This window comes from Varanus komodoensis, unplaced genomic scaffold, assembly GCF_004798865.1.
Source record: "Varanus komodoensis strain SLA01 unplaced genomic scaffold, ASM479886v1 scaffold5, whole genome shotgun sequence".
NCBI lineage: Eukaryota > Metazoa > Chordata > Lepidosauria > Squamata > Varanidae > Varanus > Varanus komodoensis.
Window position 1 is genome coordinate 4298047 of NW_025336087.1, and position 13148 is coordinate 4311194.

General features: G+C 41.0%; 2 protein-coding genes across 2 annotated transcripts in view; one reads left to right on the plus strand and one right to left on the minus strand.

Moving 5' to 3' along the window:
• CDC20B (cell division cycle 20B) overlaps positions 1 to 12050 on the minus strand; it is a 31138-nt gene extending 19088 nt beyond the window's left edge. Inside the window, 3 exon segments of the mRNA XM_044446114.1 lie at positions 6149 to 6223; positions 11167 to 11238; positions 11919 to 12050. Coding sequence (XP_044302049.1) covers positions 6149 to 6223; positions 11167 to 11238; positions 11919 to 11999 — 228 coding nt within the window. The 5' untranslated portion in view covers positions 12000 to 12050.
• GPX8 (glutathione peroxidase 8 (putative)) lies at positions 916 to 8052 on the plus strand. Its single transcript, XM_044446863.1, has 3 exons — positions 916 to 1147; positions 2039 to 2300; positions 4228 to 8052. The coding sequence occupies exons 1-3, from the start codon at positions 935 to 937 to the stop codon at positions 4389 to 4391; spliced, it is 639 nt and encodes a 212-aa protein (XP_044302798.1). The 5' UTR covers positions 916 to 934; the 3' UTR covers positions 4392 to 8052.
• Positions 12051 to 13148: the final 1098 nt, after the last annotated feature.

The following is a 13148-nucleotide window of genomic DNA, read 5'->3' on the forward strand; positions in this document are numbered from 1 at the left end:
CCAGTCCCACTAACTCAAGCTTTTTAACTTGTCTAGAAATTTACCAGAAATTAGAAGGAAGCAGAGGCATAGCTTCCCACAATCCCCAGCCAGTATGGCTAATAGTCAAGGAGTATCATTCCAAAACATCTGGAGGTCACCTGGTCACTTTTCTCTGTGCTATATTGTACAAGACTCGTGTGGATGCAAGTTGCTTACAATGTGTATCTCAAGAGATCCTTTTTTATGAAGGAGCATCCTGATGGTCTGATAGTTGTCCTTGCAAAGTATTGTTTTCTAGCAGGAAAGTAGTTTGAAGGTATTTTTTTAAATGTTATGTTGTGTCTGCTACACACGTATATGAGTTCCTTGAATTTGTTCCCTTCACTGGATAAAGGTGCAATCCTATGCATGTCGGAAGAAAAAAAAAACAAGTCCCACAACTCTCAGCATGCTGCGCGTTTCAAGGTCTTTTTCTGTCTAAACTTGCACAGGATTGTGCCCAAACCCTTAAAAAAGGGAAGGGCAGAAACTGGTACTTTCTCATCTTATGTCCTTGCAATGTGTAAATGCAGATGTGCTGCTAGATCAAGCACAGCTCTAGGCGCATACCTAAATCAACACATTGCATGGGCCTAAGATGGGAATGCAGTGCTCCTCACCCTAACCTAAGCAGTGGCTGTGCTGACTGGGGATAATGGGGATTGCAATCCTATGACCCGGGGAAGACTGATACATACAATATACATTAACAAACCACTTTTTGAAAATCAGGAGATTCCTTCTATGTGAGGTCACCAAAGTCTGCATTGGAAGCTTTCAGTTCTGAGCATTTTTCACAGAGTCCAGACTGAGGATAATACACCCCGGCCGTGCACTTCCGAGCTGCTGTGTCTCATATTTCAGCTCCTCCTCACATCCAGGCCTGCTGAGACTTCCCCTAAAATTCTCCAAAATGGAGCCCTCTCTGCCTCTTGTAACATATCCTTTAAAAACCTCAAAGGTGAAAATCAGGATTTTAATTGTTTTCTTCTCTATGGTTCTGTTCACAGCCATGCTGGGCCTGCTACAGCTCAAGTTCTTCAAGTCCAAAGTGAAAGACTTTTATTCTTTTGAAGTGAAGGATTCGAAAGGGAGGCCCATTTCTTTGGAGAAGTACAGAGGCAAAGTAAGTGGCATCTTTTGTGTTCAACCTTAGAGATGGGGGGTGGGGCGGGCAATATGTACCCTTCATGCACAAGAATGACATTTGTATCTTTTGCAATGGAGGGGAGGATAGAGAGACTTATTTTACCTCTGAGGGAATTAAGACTGTGCATGGAAACTCAGGCTCTGAAGCTTTAGAATCACTTAATAATATTTGCTAATATAAACTGATAAAGTGAGTTACTTGGGGTCTGTACCCATCTATCAGAGCACCAGATATTAGGAGCATCTACTACGTATAACAAGAAAGGTTTGTTGCCTTCACATTCTGTTTTTAAAACTTTAAATTAACATTTAGGAACTTCAGCTGAGGGTCTGATCAAACAGATCAGTTCTTATGTAATTCCCCCTTCTATATTTTACTAGAGTACCTGCAAACAATTGTGCAATCCAATTACAGAGAAATGTAAAGAATTGAGGAATTGGACTTTTTGCTGAATACTTTTTAAAATGCATATTTTACTGTGAATAATTGCAGATTGGATGGATTATTCATAGTAATGATTAACCACCCTTCAGGCCTCTTTATTTCAGTGACAGTAAATTAAGTGCATCTTTAATTATGTACCACTGAAATAAAGAAAGCTTAAAAGTGCTTCACTTGATCCAAATTGTATGTTTCTAGAGAATCCCTGTGATTTTAACAGGGAACTTTCTTAAGCAGTAGGATGATTGCTGTTCCTAATATATAATATTTCTACAATTAAGAAACTTAGTTTGTGATATCCTAAATCAAAACTGATTTTTTTCTTGAATGGAAACTAAATTGAACATGTATGCATTGTCCTATATTTAAAAAGCTGGATGGGAAATTATTTCCTTTCTTATTGTCCCATTCTCTATGTATCTGAAGGCATCTCTGGTTGTAAACGTGGCTAGTCACTGTCAGCACACAGAAAAAAATTACATCATGCTGCAGGAACTCCACAGAGAGTTTGGACCATCCCATTTCACAGTACTGGCCTTCCCTTGCAATCAGTTTGGAGAAATGGAACCAGGCACAAGCCACCACATCAGTCATTTTGCAAAATCAAACTATGGAGTAACTTTCCCCATTTTCGACAAGATAAAGATTATGGGATCTGAAGCTTCACCAGTATTTAAATTTCTAATAGGTAAGCATGGCTCTCTTGGTTTTTATATGCTGTGCACAACTTTCAGGCAAAAGGGAGACAAGGAATGCACTCAGAATTCAGCTTCTTAAGAAAATATGCTTGAAAATGCAAGTGCAGTGCCTTCTGAAACAGCAGAAGAAAAGGATGTGAATAGATTGCAGCTGGGACACACTGGGAGTTGTAGGGCTTTTTCTGTTTGAACCAAGCAGGATTGCAGCCTTCCAGTACTGGGTCACAGGGGATTGCATAGCCTTTTGCCCTTTTGTGAGTTTAGGAGAACAGCATAAATTATGCGCAATAATAAAGACGGTATGAGGAGGTTTCAAGCAGATCTTGAGTTTTTGTTGATTGTTTGAAATTGTTTCTAGATGTGTGTGTCTCTCCATATTGTATGTTGATATTAAGTATGCATATGACATTTATCATATATTTTAAGGTTTTAATCTTTGTAAGTGCCCTGAGAGCTTCAGCTATTGGGCAGTATAAAAATTCAATACATGAAATGAAACCGACATTATTTCCTTGGTGCTGAATTTGGAATTTTGTTAGCAAAGAGTCCCATAAGTCTGAGAAATGGGCAGCAGAGACCTCTTCCTCAAGCACTTCCATGCATGTAATGTGGCTTGCTTTGAATCTTCAGCAGTCTAGCTTAATTTTTTAACCTAAGTGCCAAGATTCATACAAGCAAAGATAAATGTGAAAGTGAACAGGGGAGCTTTTGTAAGCAGGAAGGCTCCAATAAGTTCATTACAATGCCAGCCTAAATTCCAGACTGGGGGACTTTTTTCCATCTGTATGTCTTCTGCAACCATATATCAAGATTCTGCAGTGACTTATTCAGTCAGATTTTCAGGACTGACCAGAAACATTTAAAAATAAGAATGAAAAGAGCTATGGAGTTGACTTATATAAATTGCATTAGTTGTACAAATAATTGTGCTCATTTCCTGTGACACACACGAGATTTCATTCCTTTTTTGCAAGATGGCAGCCTACAGTCAGATGGCAGATTAATTCCTTCAATGTCAGACTGTGCACAGAATCATTCACCTAAATGCTACAAACATTTCAGTGTTTCTTTATAATTTAAATCATCATTTTGTAAAGACAGACAAGCAGAATACAATTTTTCTTCCAAATCTATAAAAATTTTCAGAAATTTTAAATCTCTTGTCATTCTTCAACGAGCATAGGGAGATCTTGCCATTTATCTGTTTCATGAATGGAAAAGTTCAGTCTTCCTTGCCTGCATTAAGTACAAAATGCTCTGGATTGTGTGGTAGCAATGAAATGGCTGGATTGGTTGAGCAGCCTCAACATGACTGAGGTTAGGGTCCACAGAAGGGCTCCTGGCTGCCTTTGGCAGAGCTTCTTAGATGCTAGAGCAGCCTCCTCTGGCCTGGTGCTTCTGTAGAGGTTTTAGAATACAACTCCATCATCTCTGGTCATTGGCTATGTGGGCTGAGACTGCTGGGAGCTGTAATTCAATACATCTGAGATCCCCAGCTTAAGAAAAACTGCCCTAGAGAGATAGGAAATTATAGGCGCAGGGGGAAAAGAGATAGATCAACCCAGAAGGAGCAGGAAGCTGGGCAAAAGAAGCAGTTTGGGGCTAAGAGAAGAGATGAAGTGGTCTCTAGAAAGGAGGTGGACCCTGTAGAAGTCTGAGATGGGAAGAAAAAGAGAAAAGTAGAGGGGCAAGATGAGAACTGAGGAGGGCCAAAGTTCACATATTGTTCAAGAATTATCTGTAGTCCTCCGATTTCATATAAATAAATCTGGAGGGAGAAAAGGTGTTGCAGTGGGAAAATCCAGAGAATCAGGATGAATTGAACACTTTAATCACAACAGGGCTTGGAAGCAACTTTTTCCCTCAAAGGCACCCCTTCTGCTTGTGAACTGAACTTGATTTGTGTTTTTCTTACAGAGTCCTCTAAACATGAGCCCAAGTGGAATTTCTGGAAGTATCTCATCAGCCCTGAAGGTAAAGTTGTGAAGTTTTGGCGGCCTGAAGACCCCATTGAAAACATCAGGCCAGATATAGCTGCTTTGGTTAGGCAGATCATTGTAAAAAAGAAAGAAGACCTCTGAAAGGGTGCCTTGCAAATGCTGTATGGCAGTGGCTCTGTACAGCCTTAGTACATTCCTGCTCAATAATTGGAAGAGGAAGAGGAAGAGGAAGAAGCAACTGGACAATTGAAACTTTTTCTTGCTAGTTAGTTTCATGATAATTGTGGTCAGAAAACTCTTCCATTTAGGAACACCTTTTAAACATGCTGAGTCCAAGTGAAACAAACAGGGGCACCAGTGTGCTAAGCCCTTTGCTCAAGTGAGCCTTGGATATGATCCCTGCAAAAATACATGACTGGCCTATCTGGTGGGTGCGTACTTCAAAGAAAGTACAAGGTTTATAACAGACATCATTTTAACAAGAGTAGCTTAGAATATTTTCCCAAGTCAGTTCTGGCTGTGTTTATGCACAAAAATAAATACTTTTCACATGAATTGTAGCTAACAAAGGGACTTTCTAAAAATCTAATCTGCCTCCTGGGGCAAAATTATCCATGCTTAGCATAGTGAGCTGGCTGCCCTTGGGACCCATTTCCATGTACTTTCACAGTTCCCAAAGGCTTTGTTGCACTTTGGCTCACCTCAGATATCCCTGGCTCATGTGTAACTGTTGGGAATACACTAGGAGATGTTTGTGCTGCAATACAGCCTACCACCTCAATTTGGAAAGCAAACGGTACCTCTGAAAACCCTCCTATCATGTATGCTTACTGTAGATTATATTGACTGTTCAGAAAGAAACTGGCCTTATGTTCCAACATGGTTATGAAGTGCTGCCAGGTAAGGAGGTAAAGTCCAGAAATAATATTTGAAGGGACCAAACCTTTGGCCCTTAGACAGTATCTGATGGGCCACACAATAGTTCAGATTTCCAGATTCAGGGATGGAGATTGTACCCTGGAGCTTGGAATAGGATCTCCAGTCCCTGCATAGCAGGTACAGCTACTCTCCAAGATTGGAAAAGCAACCCTGGATGGGCAAGTGGAGCAAGGAAGGAAGGTGACTGAGCCTATCTCATACCACCAAAACAATCCTATCCTTGCAGAATAGAGATCCCAAGATTTGCAGAACTACAAAAAATTAGGAAAAAACTACCTGGGGGAGGAACAAAAGGAAAAAAGGTATAGGAACAAAGGGAGGGGACAGAATGGACTGGGGTACCCTGGTAGAGGTGTGGACTGGCTAGCTGGTAGGCACATGAACAGGAATTCTCCACACAGCAATATTTGGTTGCCGGTCACATTTATATGTATTATAACTCAGTTCCAAAAATTCACTCACACTCTGAATGATGGGACCCTGCAGATATGAGCTGGTTTGATTTGTGATGGTTCAGGTCACTGGAACTACTGAGAGAAGAGTGTAGATGTAGCTCTCATTTCAGGGACACACTTTTATTTTATTCCATGCAAATGAAATCTAAATGCATTTCTTCTTATTTGTCAAGAAAGGCTGCAACATGTTGATCTCGGTCACAGCAAGTATTGCAAAACTGCTGTTTGCTGACCAGTTGACAAGGATCCTTTTCTAACAAGGATCCTTTAAGACCTCCCTCCAAACTGAAGCAGGTGATTGTAGTAGCTTGCTCATAAAAATAAGACTACAGCAAATTTAAGCATTAAGTTCTCTTCTGCAGGCTCAGAGACAGCAAGAGAGATCAAAGAAACTTCACCAACCCCATTAACAGTATTTTTTACATTATTTTGTCTTTAAATCTGGACGTTACCAACACCATTCATAATGTGAGTCCCATACAAAAGAATCTCCTTTATCTGTACCTCAGTCACTGGAAACTCTCGATTATCCACCTGCGATGTGTGTCCACAAGGCAGCAGTTCTGTGTTCACAATGTCCTGTGTAAATAGAGTTATTTGTACTTTTAGTAACCTCAGTATGCACCTGACAATCCACTTGTTCCAGGCAGCAGTAGAGAATCTGTGGCTGTCCAGACTTTGTTGGATTCCCAACTCCCATCAGCACCAGCCAAAATGGCAAATGGTCAAGGATGATGGGAGCTCTAGTCCAACATCTGGCCAGTCACAGGTAATTTAAATGCACTTTGAGCATGCCTTACCTGGTTTGCAGACATGTGAATGGTAATGAAAGAATACAGGAGAAAAATGGCATGAATATGGCAACCTCATAACAGATGAATTTAAACCAAATGGGTCTGTGTCTTAATGTGTAAACACAGCTATTGTGCAACTTCCGTAGTTGGCTCTAAGGGGTGAGAGAACAAAAAGGGCAGGGCAATGCAACGGATCACAAAATACAGATGAGTATGTTGGAGTTATTGTGACATCATCATGCAGTGAAGCAATTCAGAATGACATCTAGGTTTCAGCATTGCAAAGAGAGTCCGCTGGCACCAAATGAGAATTGTCTGTAGAAGAAGCAAACATTTTTAACAGGAAGTCACTGAGCTGAGCTGAGCTCCTGCTTCCAAAGTAACCCTTTGGCTCTTAGCTGGGTGTTGCAGTTCTCTCCCACAAAGGATAATGTAAAGCCCAAACAATGCAAAGTCATTTAATAAAGTGAGTGTATTTGGTTGCTGGAATATGTGTAACAACAAACTGATATTGTGCTTTACGGATTTAAATTTTCTTTTTTGGACCACCAGGGAGAGTTTCAACTGATGGGCACTGTAGGTGTATAATAATTAAATTGAACTAAAATTAACAGACATATACCTCCACATAGAATCAGATATACTCTCTCCGGCAATCTTCAGAAATGCAATCTGATTGAGTTTCCACTTTCAATATTATATTATAGCAGGCTTCCCCAGCTGGTGCCTTCTAGGTGCTTTGGATAACAACTCCCAGAATTTCTGACTATTAGCCCTGATGGCTGTGGCTAACAGGAATTGTAGTCCAAAATATATGGAAGGTACCAGGTTGAAAAAGGCTGCATTCCAGGATCAAAGTATCCCTATTCCGATAGTTGTGAATGTCACATTCTGCAATCCTCTGCTGCTTTTGCAGGTCTGATGTTAAAGACAGTCCACATGTATAGGGCCCACCATAGCTATGTCTAATCTTTATACAGACTCCAATGTCTTGCCTCTTCTGCAATTATTGGCATGGGACTCCCAAAGCGATAGATTTTTTTAATCCCTTCCATCATCTGACAATATATTAATTCCACAGGCAAACTAGCTTGAGATGAGCTAGCCAACTAGAGTTGGGAAGTCTGAAAACAAATGGATATAAGCCACGCACTAGTTTGAACAGTAATAAAATGTCCAACTAGGGTAAATTTTCACAGTACTGCAGACACTGGAGGGTTGACACAATTACAACTGTCACAATTCTCTCACACAGAGCCATAATATAAAGCATTAGCCTAAACAATGATGTAAAGTCATGCAATAATATGGAAGTGTATTTAGTTGCTGGAACACAGATTACAGCTAACTAAGAGTACACTGCCAAACCATCACACCACAGGGAACAGTGTATTATGGAATGAAATGGGTAAATTAGAATAAGAGTCTTTACGTGAAGTATTATCTTTTTTACAGTGGACTGAAAGTATTGCAAGTTTTCAGACTATACACAGTCTGGCTTACAAAACCCTTCCTATGGATGTCCAGTGGAGAACTGAAGGAAAGCATGATGTTTAAAGAAACATACTTAGATGGCAGCTGTATTAATAAATACTTTACATTTATGGCATTCGATTTATTGTTAATATGCACCCATTGATATTTGATAAGTTGGACCCTTTATAACAGAGTTAAATGTAAGATCAGAGAGGTTCTACTTCTCAGAACCTTTCAAGCACTTCTGCTGACTAACCTAATCATACAAAAACTGATTTCATTCCCTTGTTTTATTATTGCTCTGAACAACTATGCCCGACAAAGAACATTGCATTGTTCAGACATTTGCAACATGACAGCAGTTGAAGAAGCAGCTACACCAGCCTTCCTCAGCTGAGTGGTCTCCACATTTATATAGTTTTAATTTACTTAAAATATTTCTCGGCCACCTTACAGAAGTCCTCGAAAGGCCACGGACAACAATAATAATGAAAATACTGCAGCATTCAAAAGTCAAAACACAATAAAAACAGCGAAAATCCCGCATTGCGAAAGACAACTGCAGGCCCAACCCACTCCAATAAAACATAAGAAAAGGGCAAAGTAATGCATATATGTTGGATTATAACCCTCCACTTGTAGTCCACACACATCTGGACTGCAGCAGCCTGAGGAAAGCTGAACTACATGTTAAAGAGTGTTATTGAATCATGGCATGAAAGTATACAAACCCCTGCGATGGTCCGATGATCAACATAAGTGCCGTAGGCTGGCAGCTAAATGTTAGCTGGTGTCTTTCAGATGTTCATCCAGCTAACAATACACTGCCATTCCACCACACACACAGCATCACAATTTCTTGAAGAATACATGATTCCTGCAGCAAGTAACAGTGCAGTTGCAACTGCTGGAGTCAGAGAAAGCAGCCAGCTAACTCTGCCTACCAGTCACAGGGAGCTAAAAGCCAAAGTATGCTGTCATTTTAGTCACAAGACTTATGATGCAATCATGAAGACATGATACCTGCCTTTATGCAACTGAAAATAGTTATTCTGCTATTCCTCTTAGCAATACATTATACTGAGGTTGACAATAATAAATTGCTAGAATTAGAAACATTGAAACAATAATCGTATAAAGTAATGTCACACAAAACATGTAAACAGTTTGAGAGAAACACTTTTCTTTCTTTCCAGCTAGGCTTAGGTTCTAAAATTTAGGCGGCTTCAATCCCATTGAAACCAATTAAGTTTAAACAGACTAAATGTAGAGAGGACTCTAGTCCTGGCCTCTTTTCACTGATTCTCAGAAGTGTTTTGTACTTGATGCCATGTGTGTAATTCAGACCTTAATAATCTTAGCAAACATTATTGCTAGTACAGAATATTAAGGGAAGTATACATTTTAAAACCACATCTACACTGATGATCCCAAAGTACTTGGTGAAAATGTAAGCTTTTACCAGACTTGATTCATTTTGAAATGTTTCTGCATCACAAAATTCAAAATAACTAAAAGGTAAAGTAATAAAAATGCATAAACCAATTACGCACTTTATTAGTGAACCCAATGAGACAATGTAATCTTGACTAGGAAAAAAATGACTTTCCAAACACTTAAAAGGACTTCATACAAAGGATCATTTCATGGTGGTAAGCTACCTCTGATGTGTATATATATTTATTAAAAATGTTTTAATAAATAATAAATAAATATATACACATTCAGGTGTATATATGTGTGTGCAAATGGGATGCAGGAATTCTGAGTACAGCACCAGGATAATGAATCTGCAATTTTAAAATGTCCAGCTGTCACTACATGGACATCTCGGTAGTGTTCACAAGGTGGCACACTTCCATTACTTTTGAGGTTCTTTGGAATGCAACAGCATGGAGTGCAGCCAGCAGCTGTAAAACACTTGCATTCAACCAGCCAGCTAGTACTGCACTGCCAAACTGACACGTTCCTGTTCCTTTTCATTTGCAACAAAATTTTACTTCACATCACTGAGTCTTGCCTGTAATAAATAACCTTAATCAGTGTGCCAGTGATTATAGTGTTTTGCCATTAATGCACTCAGTTTTATGTATGTCCCCACGATGCTAGGTACCATTGTTCTTTGACTCATCTGTGCTTAAAATGTCTGAGCAAATGAATTTGAAATGGAAGCAGAATCATTTTTTAAATGAATATGTTTTTCATGGAGAAAAAATTGAGTTATACCTGCATCTTGCATATGATTAGAAATACTGCCTGTTTCTTTCAAGTAAACTCAAAATTTCCATCTTTTCACTAGCTTTCCCACTTGGACAATATACTTGGTCTCTATTGAACATGATATGACAAGACAACTAAAGGAAGAGGAAGCAGTCTTACAAAATCATATATAGTAAGAAGAAAGTGGACAGATGGTTATATTCAATGTTAGTCTTACTTAAGTGTTTTCATTTCATGGGTTCACTCCATCCATTTCAGTGGGTCTGGGGTTTATTTAATTTCTATACAATCTTTTTTTTAAAAAATCTCAGAACAGTGTACAAAAGCATTAAAACATTAAAACTAGGCAACAGTACTTAATTTAATATACGATAGATAAAATATACATTAAAACTAACATTTTAAAAACTGGGTAAATAAAAAGGTTTTAGCCTGACACCACATTGAATAAAGAGTGGGCACCAGGCAGACCTCTCTGGGGAGCATACTCCACCATCGGGGTACCTTCTAGTAACAGCCCTTACCTCCTTCAAGGTGGGCTCCACTGTTGCCCTCATGTCCCCCTACTGGCTTCCCAATGGATTCTGATTGACCACTGTAGTGAACAGGGTACTAGAGTACTAAACTAGGTGGCCTTTGATTGAATCCAGCAGCGCTCTTCCTATGTCATACTACCAGGGGTGCTGAGATGTGATTGAGGAAACAACTCCCCAGATGCATAAAACTACATTTCAGCAAATGCAGCTTGACTTGTGGAGGAAGGTGTGTAAGAGAGAAAGCTCCATCTCCTGGGAACGCTCATCTACACAGCAATTCAAGGGACAGGAGTCATGTTTTCCTTTGCACCTGGTCCCTCCACCTTGTTAAAGGTCATTCCAGGGGTGAGGAATCTCTAGTCTTCCAGAACCTTTACCCACTTTCTACATTACCTCTGCTTTCCAGTACTTTTTTCTCTATATTCTCTTTATAAGGACATGAGGTTTTGCAGACAAAGGCTTTCTGCATCAGTTTCACAGTCTCCTAAAGACTCACCTTAGTACGCATCTGTAAATGCCGTTGCCTGATCTCTCTGAGGTCTGTCCCAAGCGCTTTCATTATTTTCACCTTGAAAACAAACATACAAGTATATGATGCGGCTGCTCCTCAACTGTGAGGAATCAGATCTGAACCACACAAAAGTCAAACCCCCTTTTTACTAACTCATCATGACAACTAGATTTCATACTTGTTCAGAGCTAGCAATTGTCCAACCTTCCTTCTCTTCCCATGGCTCCTGTTCAGAAAAAGGTGGCCTGCATAGGCCTTTCACATTCTTATACATATAATTGTCCCATGTAACTAAATGGAGAACTATGCCTAGCTCAGGAATGAGGAATAATTTCCTCCACATGGGGGCATTTCCAGCATTAAATTGATAGACACTTCTCATATGGGTTATACACATATACCCTAATAACAAAAATTTCTTAGCAAAAGTTACTTCATTTACTTTATTCTTCAGGATCTCTAAAGCATCTCTAACAGCACAGTGATCCAATTAGGTGTTTACTTAGAAGTAAGCCCCACTATATTTAAAGGAGATTAGTCCCAATTAAAATATGCAGAATTGAAGTCTTAAAAACTGAAGTTTTCAGGTAACCTTCCCCGGGCAGAATACTAATATAGCACTGGAATCACCCAATTTGCTAACTTTCACGTGGCGGGCAGGGAGTGAGTTTCTATTAAAAAGATACCCAGCCTGTGATGGTGTGTGGGGAGCAGGAGAGAAAGGACACTGGATTTACCCACAACACTTCTTCATCAGTCTGGACTTTCCGGGCTGCGGATCTTTCTAACTTCCACTCCATGTCTGAAGAGGGGCTCATAGCTTGTTATTTAGTTAGATTTTGCTGGAGTCGAACAATTACTTCTCTTTCCCGTTGATCCGCCCCCACTAGATGGAATCCTGCCCCTTAGGCTGAGATGAAGGAACGCTTTTTTCCAGACAGCCGGAGCCTTGGATTTTGCCTGCTGCTCCTCGATATGCCTTCATAGGCTGCCGAGTCCGCCCCCCCCCCCGCTCCCGTTTGAAGCCCCTCCTGCTAGATTGCTAGTCAGCCGTCTCCCCAAGGCGCACGACGGCTCCGCAGGGAATCCCCCCGCTGTGTTACCCCTTCCCAGAGCGCACTGAAGACTCTCCTCGCCGGAATCATTTAAAGAGACAGAACAAGCGGCAAGAGGAGCGGGAATCCCTTGCCCTGGCTCCTGATTGGCTGCCTGGCCCTGTGACGAAAGGTGGTTTCCCTTCGGTGGACCGCGGCTGCGGCGCGCTACGTTAGCCGCCAGCGGGGTCTCGCCCGCCGCCGCTTTGCTGCTTGGCTCCTGGGAGGCCGCGGAGCCCGGGCAAAATCCCGGCTTCGGCTGCGCCATACGGACACTCCTCCATTGTCCGCCGCGGGGCGGCGCGGGTAAAGCAGTGAATTACAGCGCCAAATTGCGCGCTGGCGGGCCAAGAAGCGGGGAGGGAAGGACTGGCTGCGTGCCTGCCCCCTACCCCCTTCCCTAACGGATCTAGGAGAAGTTTTCTTCCTGTGTATTTGGACCTGGGGCCCTACTGAGAGAGAGTAGCCAAAGACCCCATTCCAGTGCAAAACGTGAAAAAACTGTATTGCACTTTAAGAACATGTGTTGTTGTTAAGTCTTATTTTCATATCTTCTGTGCTTTGATCATACTGTTATATTGATTTGACAAGCAGGACTGTCATGCCACAAAATGCTGCAGTGTGGAATGCTCCTGCTCAGAATTCCAACTTGCCAGGCAGATCCACGTCCAGAACACATCGCTTTCCCACCCAGTTTAGAGGGACCCAGCTTTCCAACCCAACTGGACATACTCAGGACTCATTAAATTGTTCCCACGCCACCTAACCCCCAAATAACCCTTCGGTTATCTTCTACAACATTTTTGTGCTTTATTACACCTTGGGATATCCCCAGGCTTACTAACAGCTCTCCTCTTGTCTGTGGATGGTATC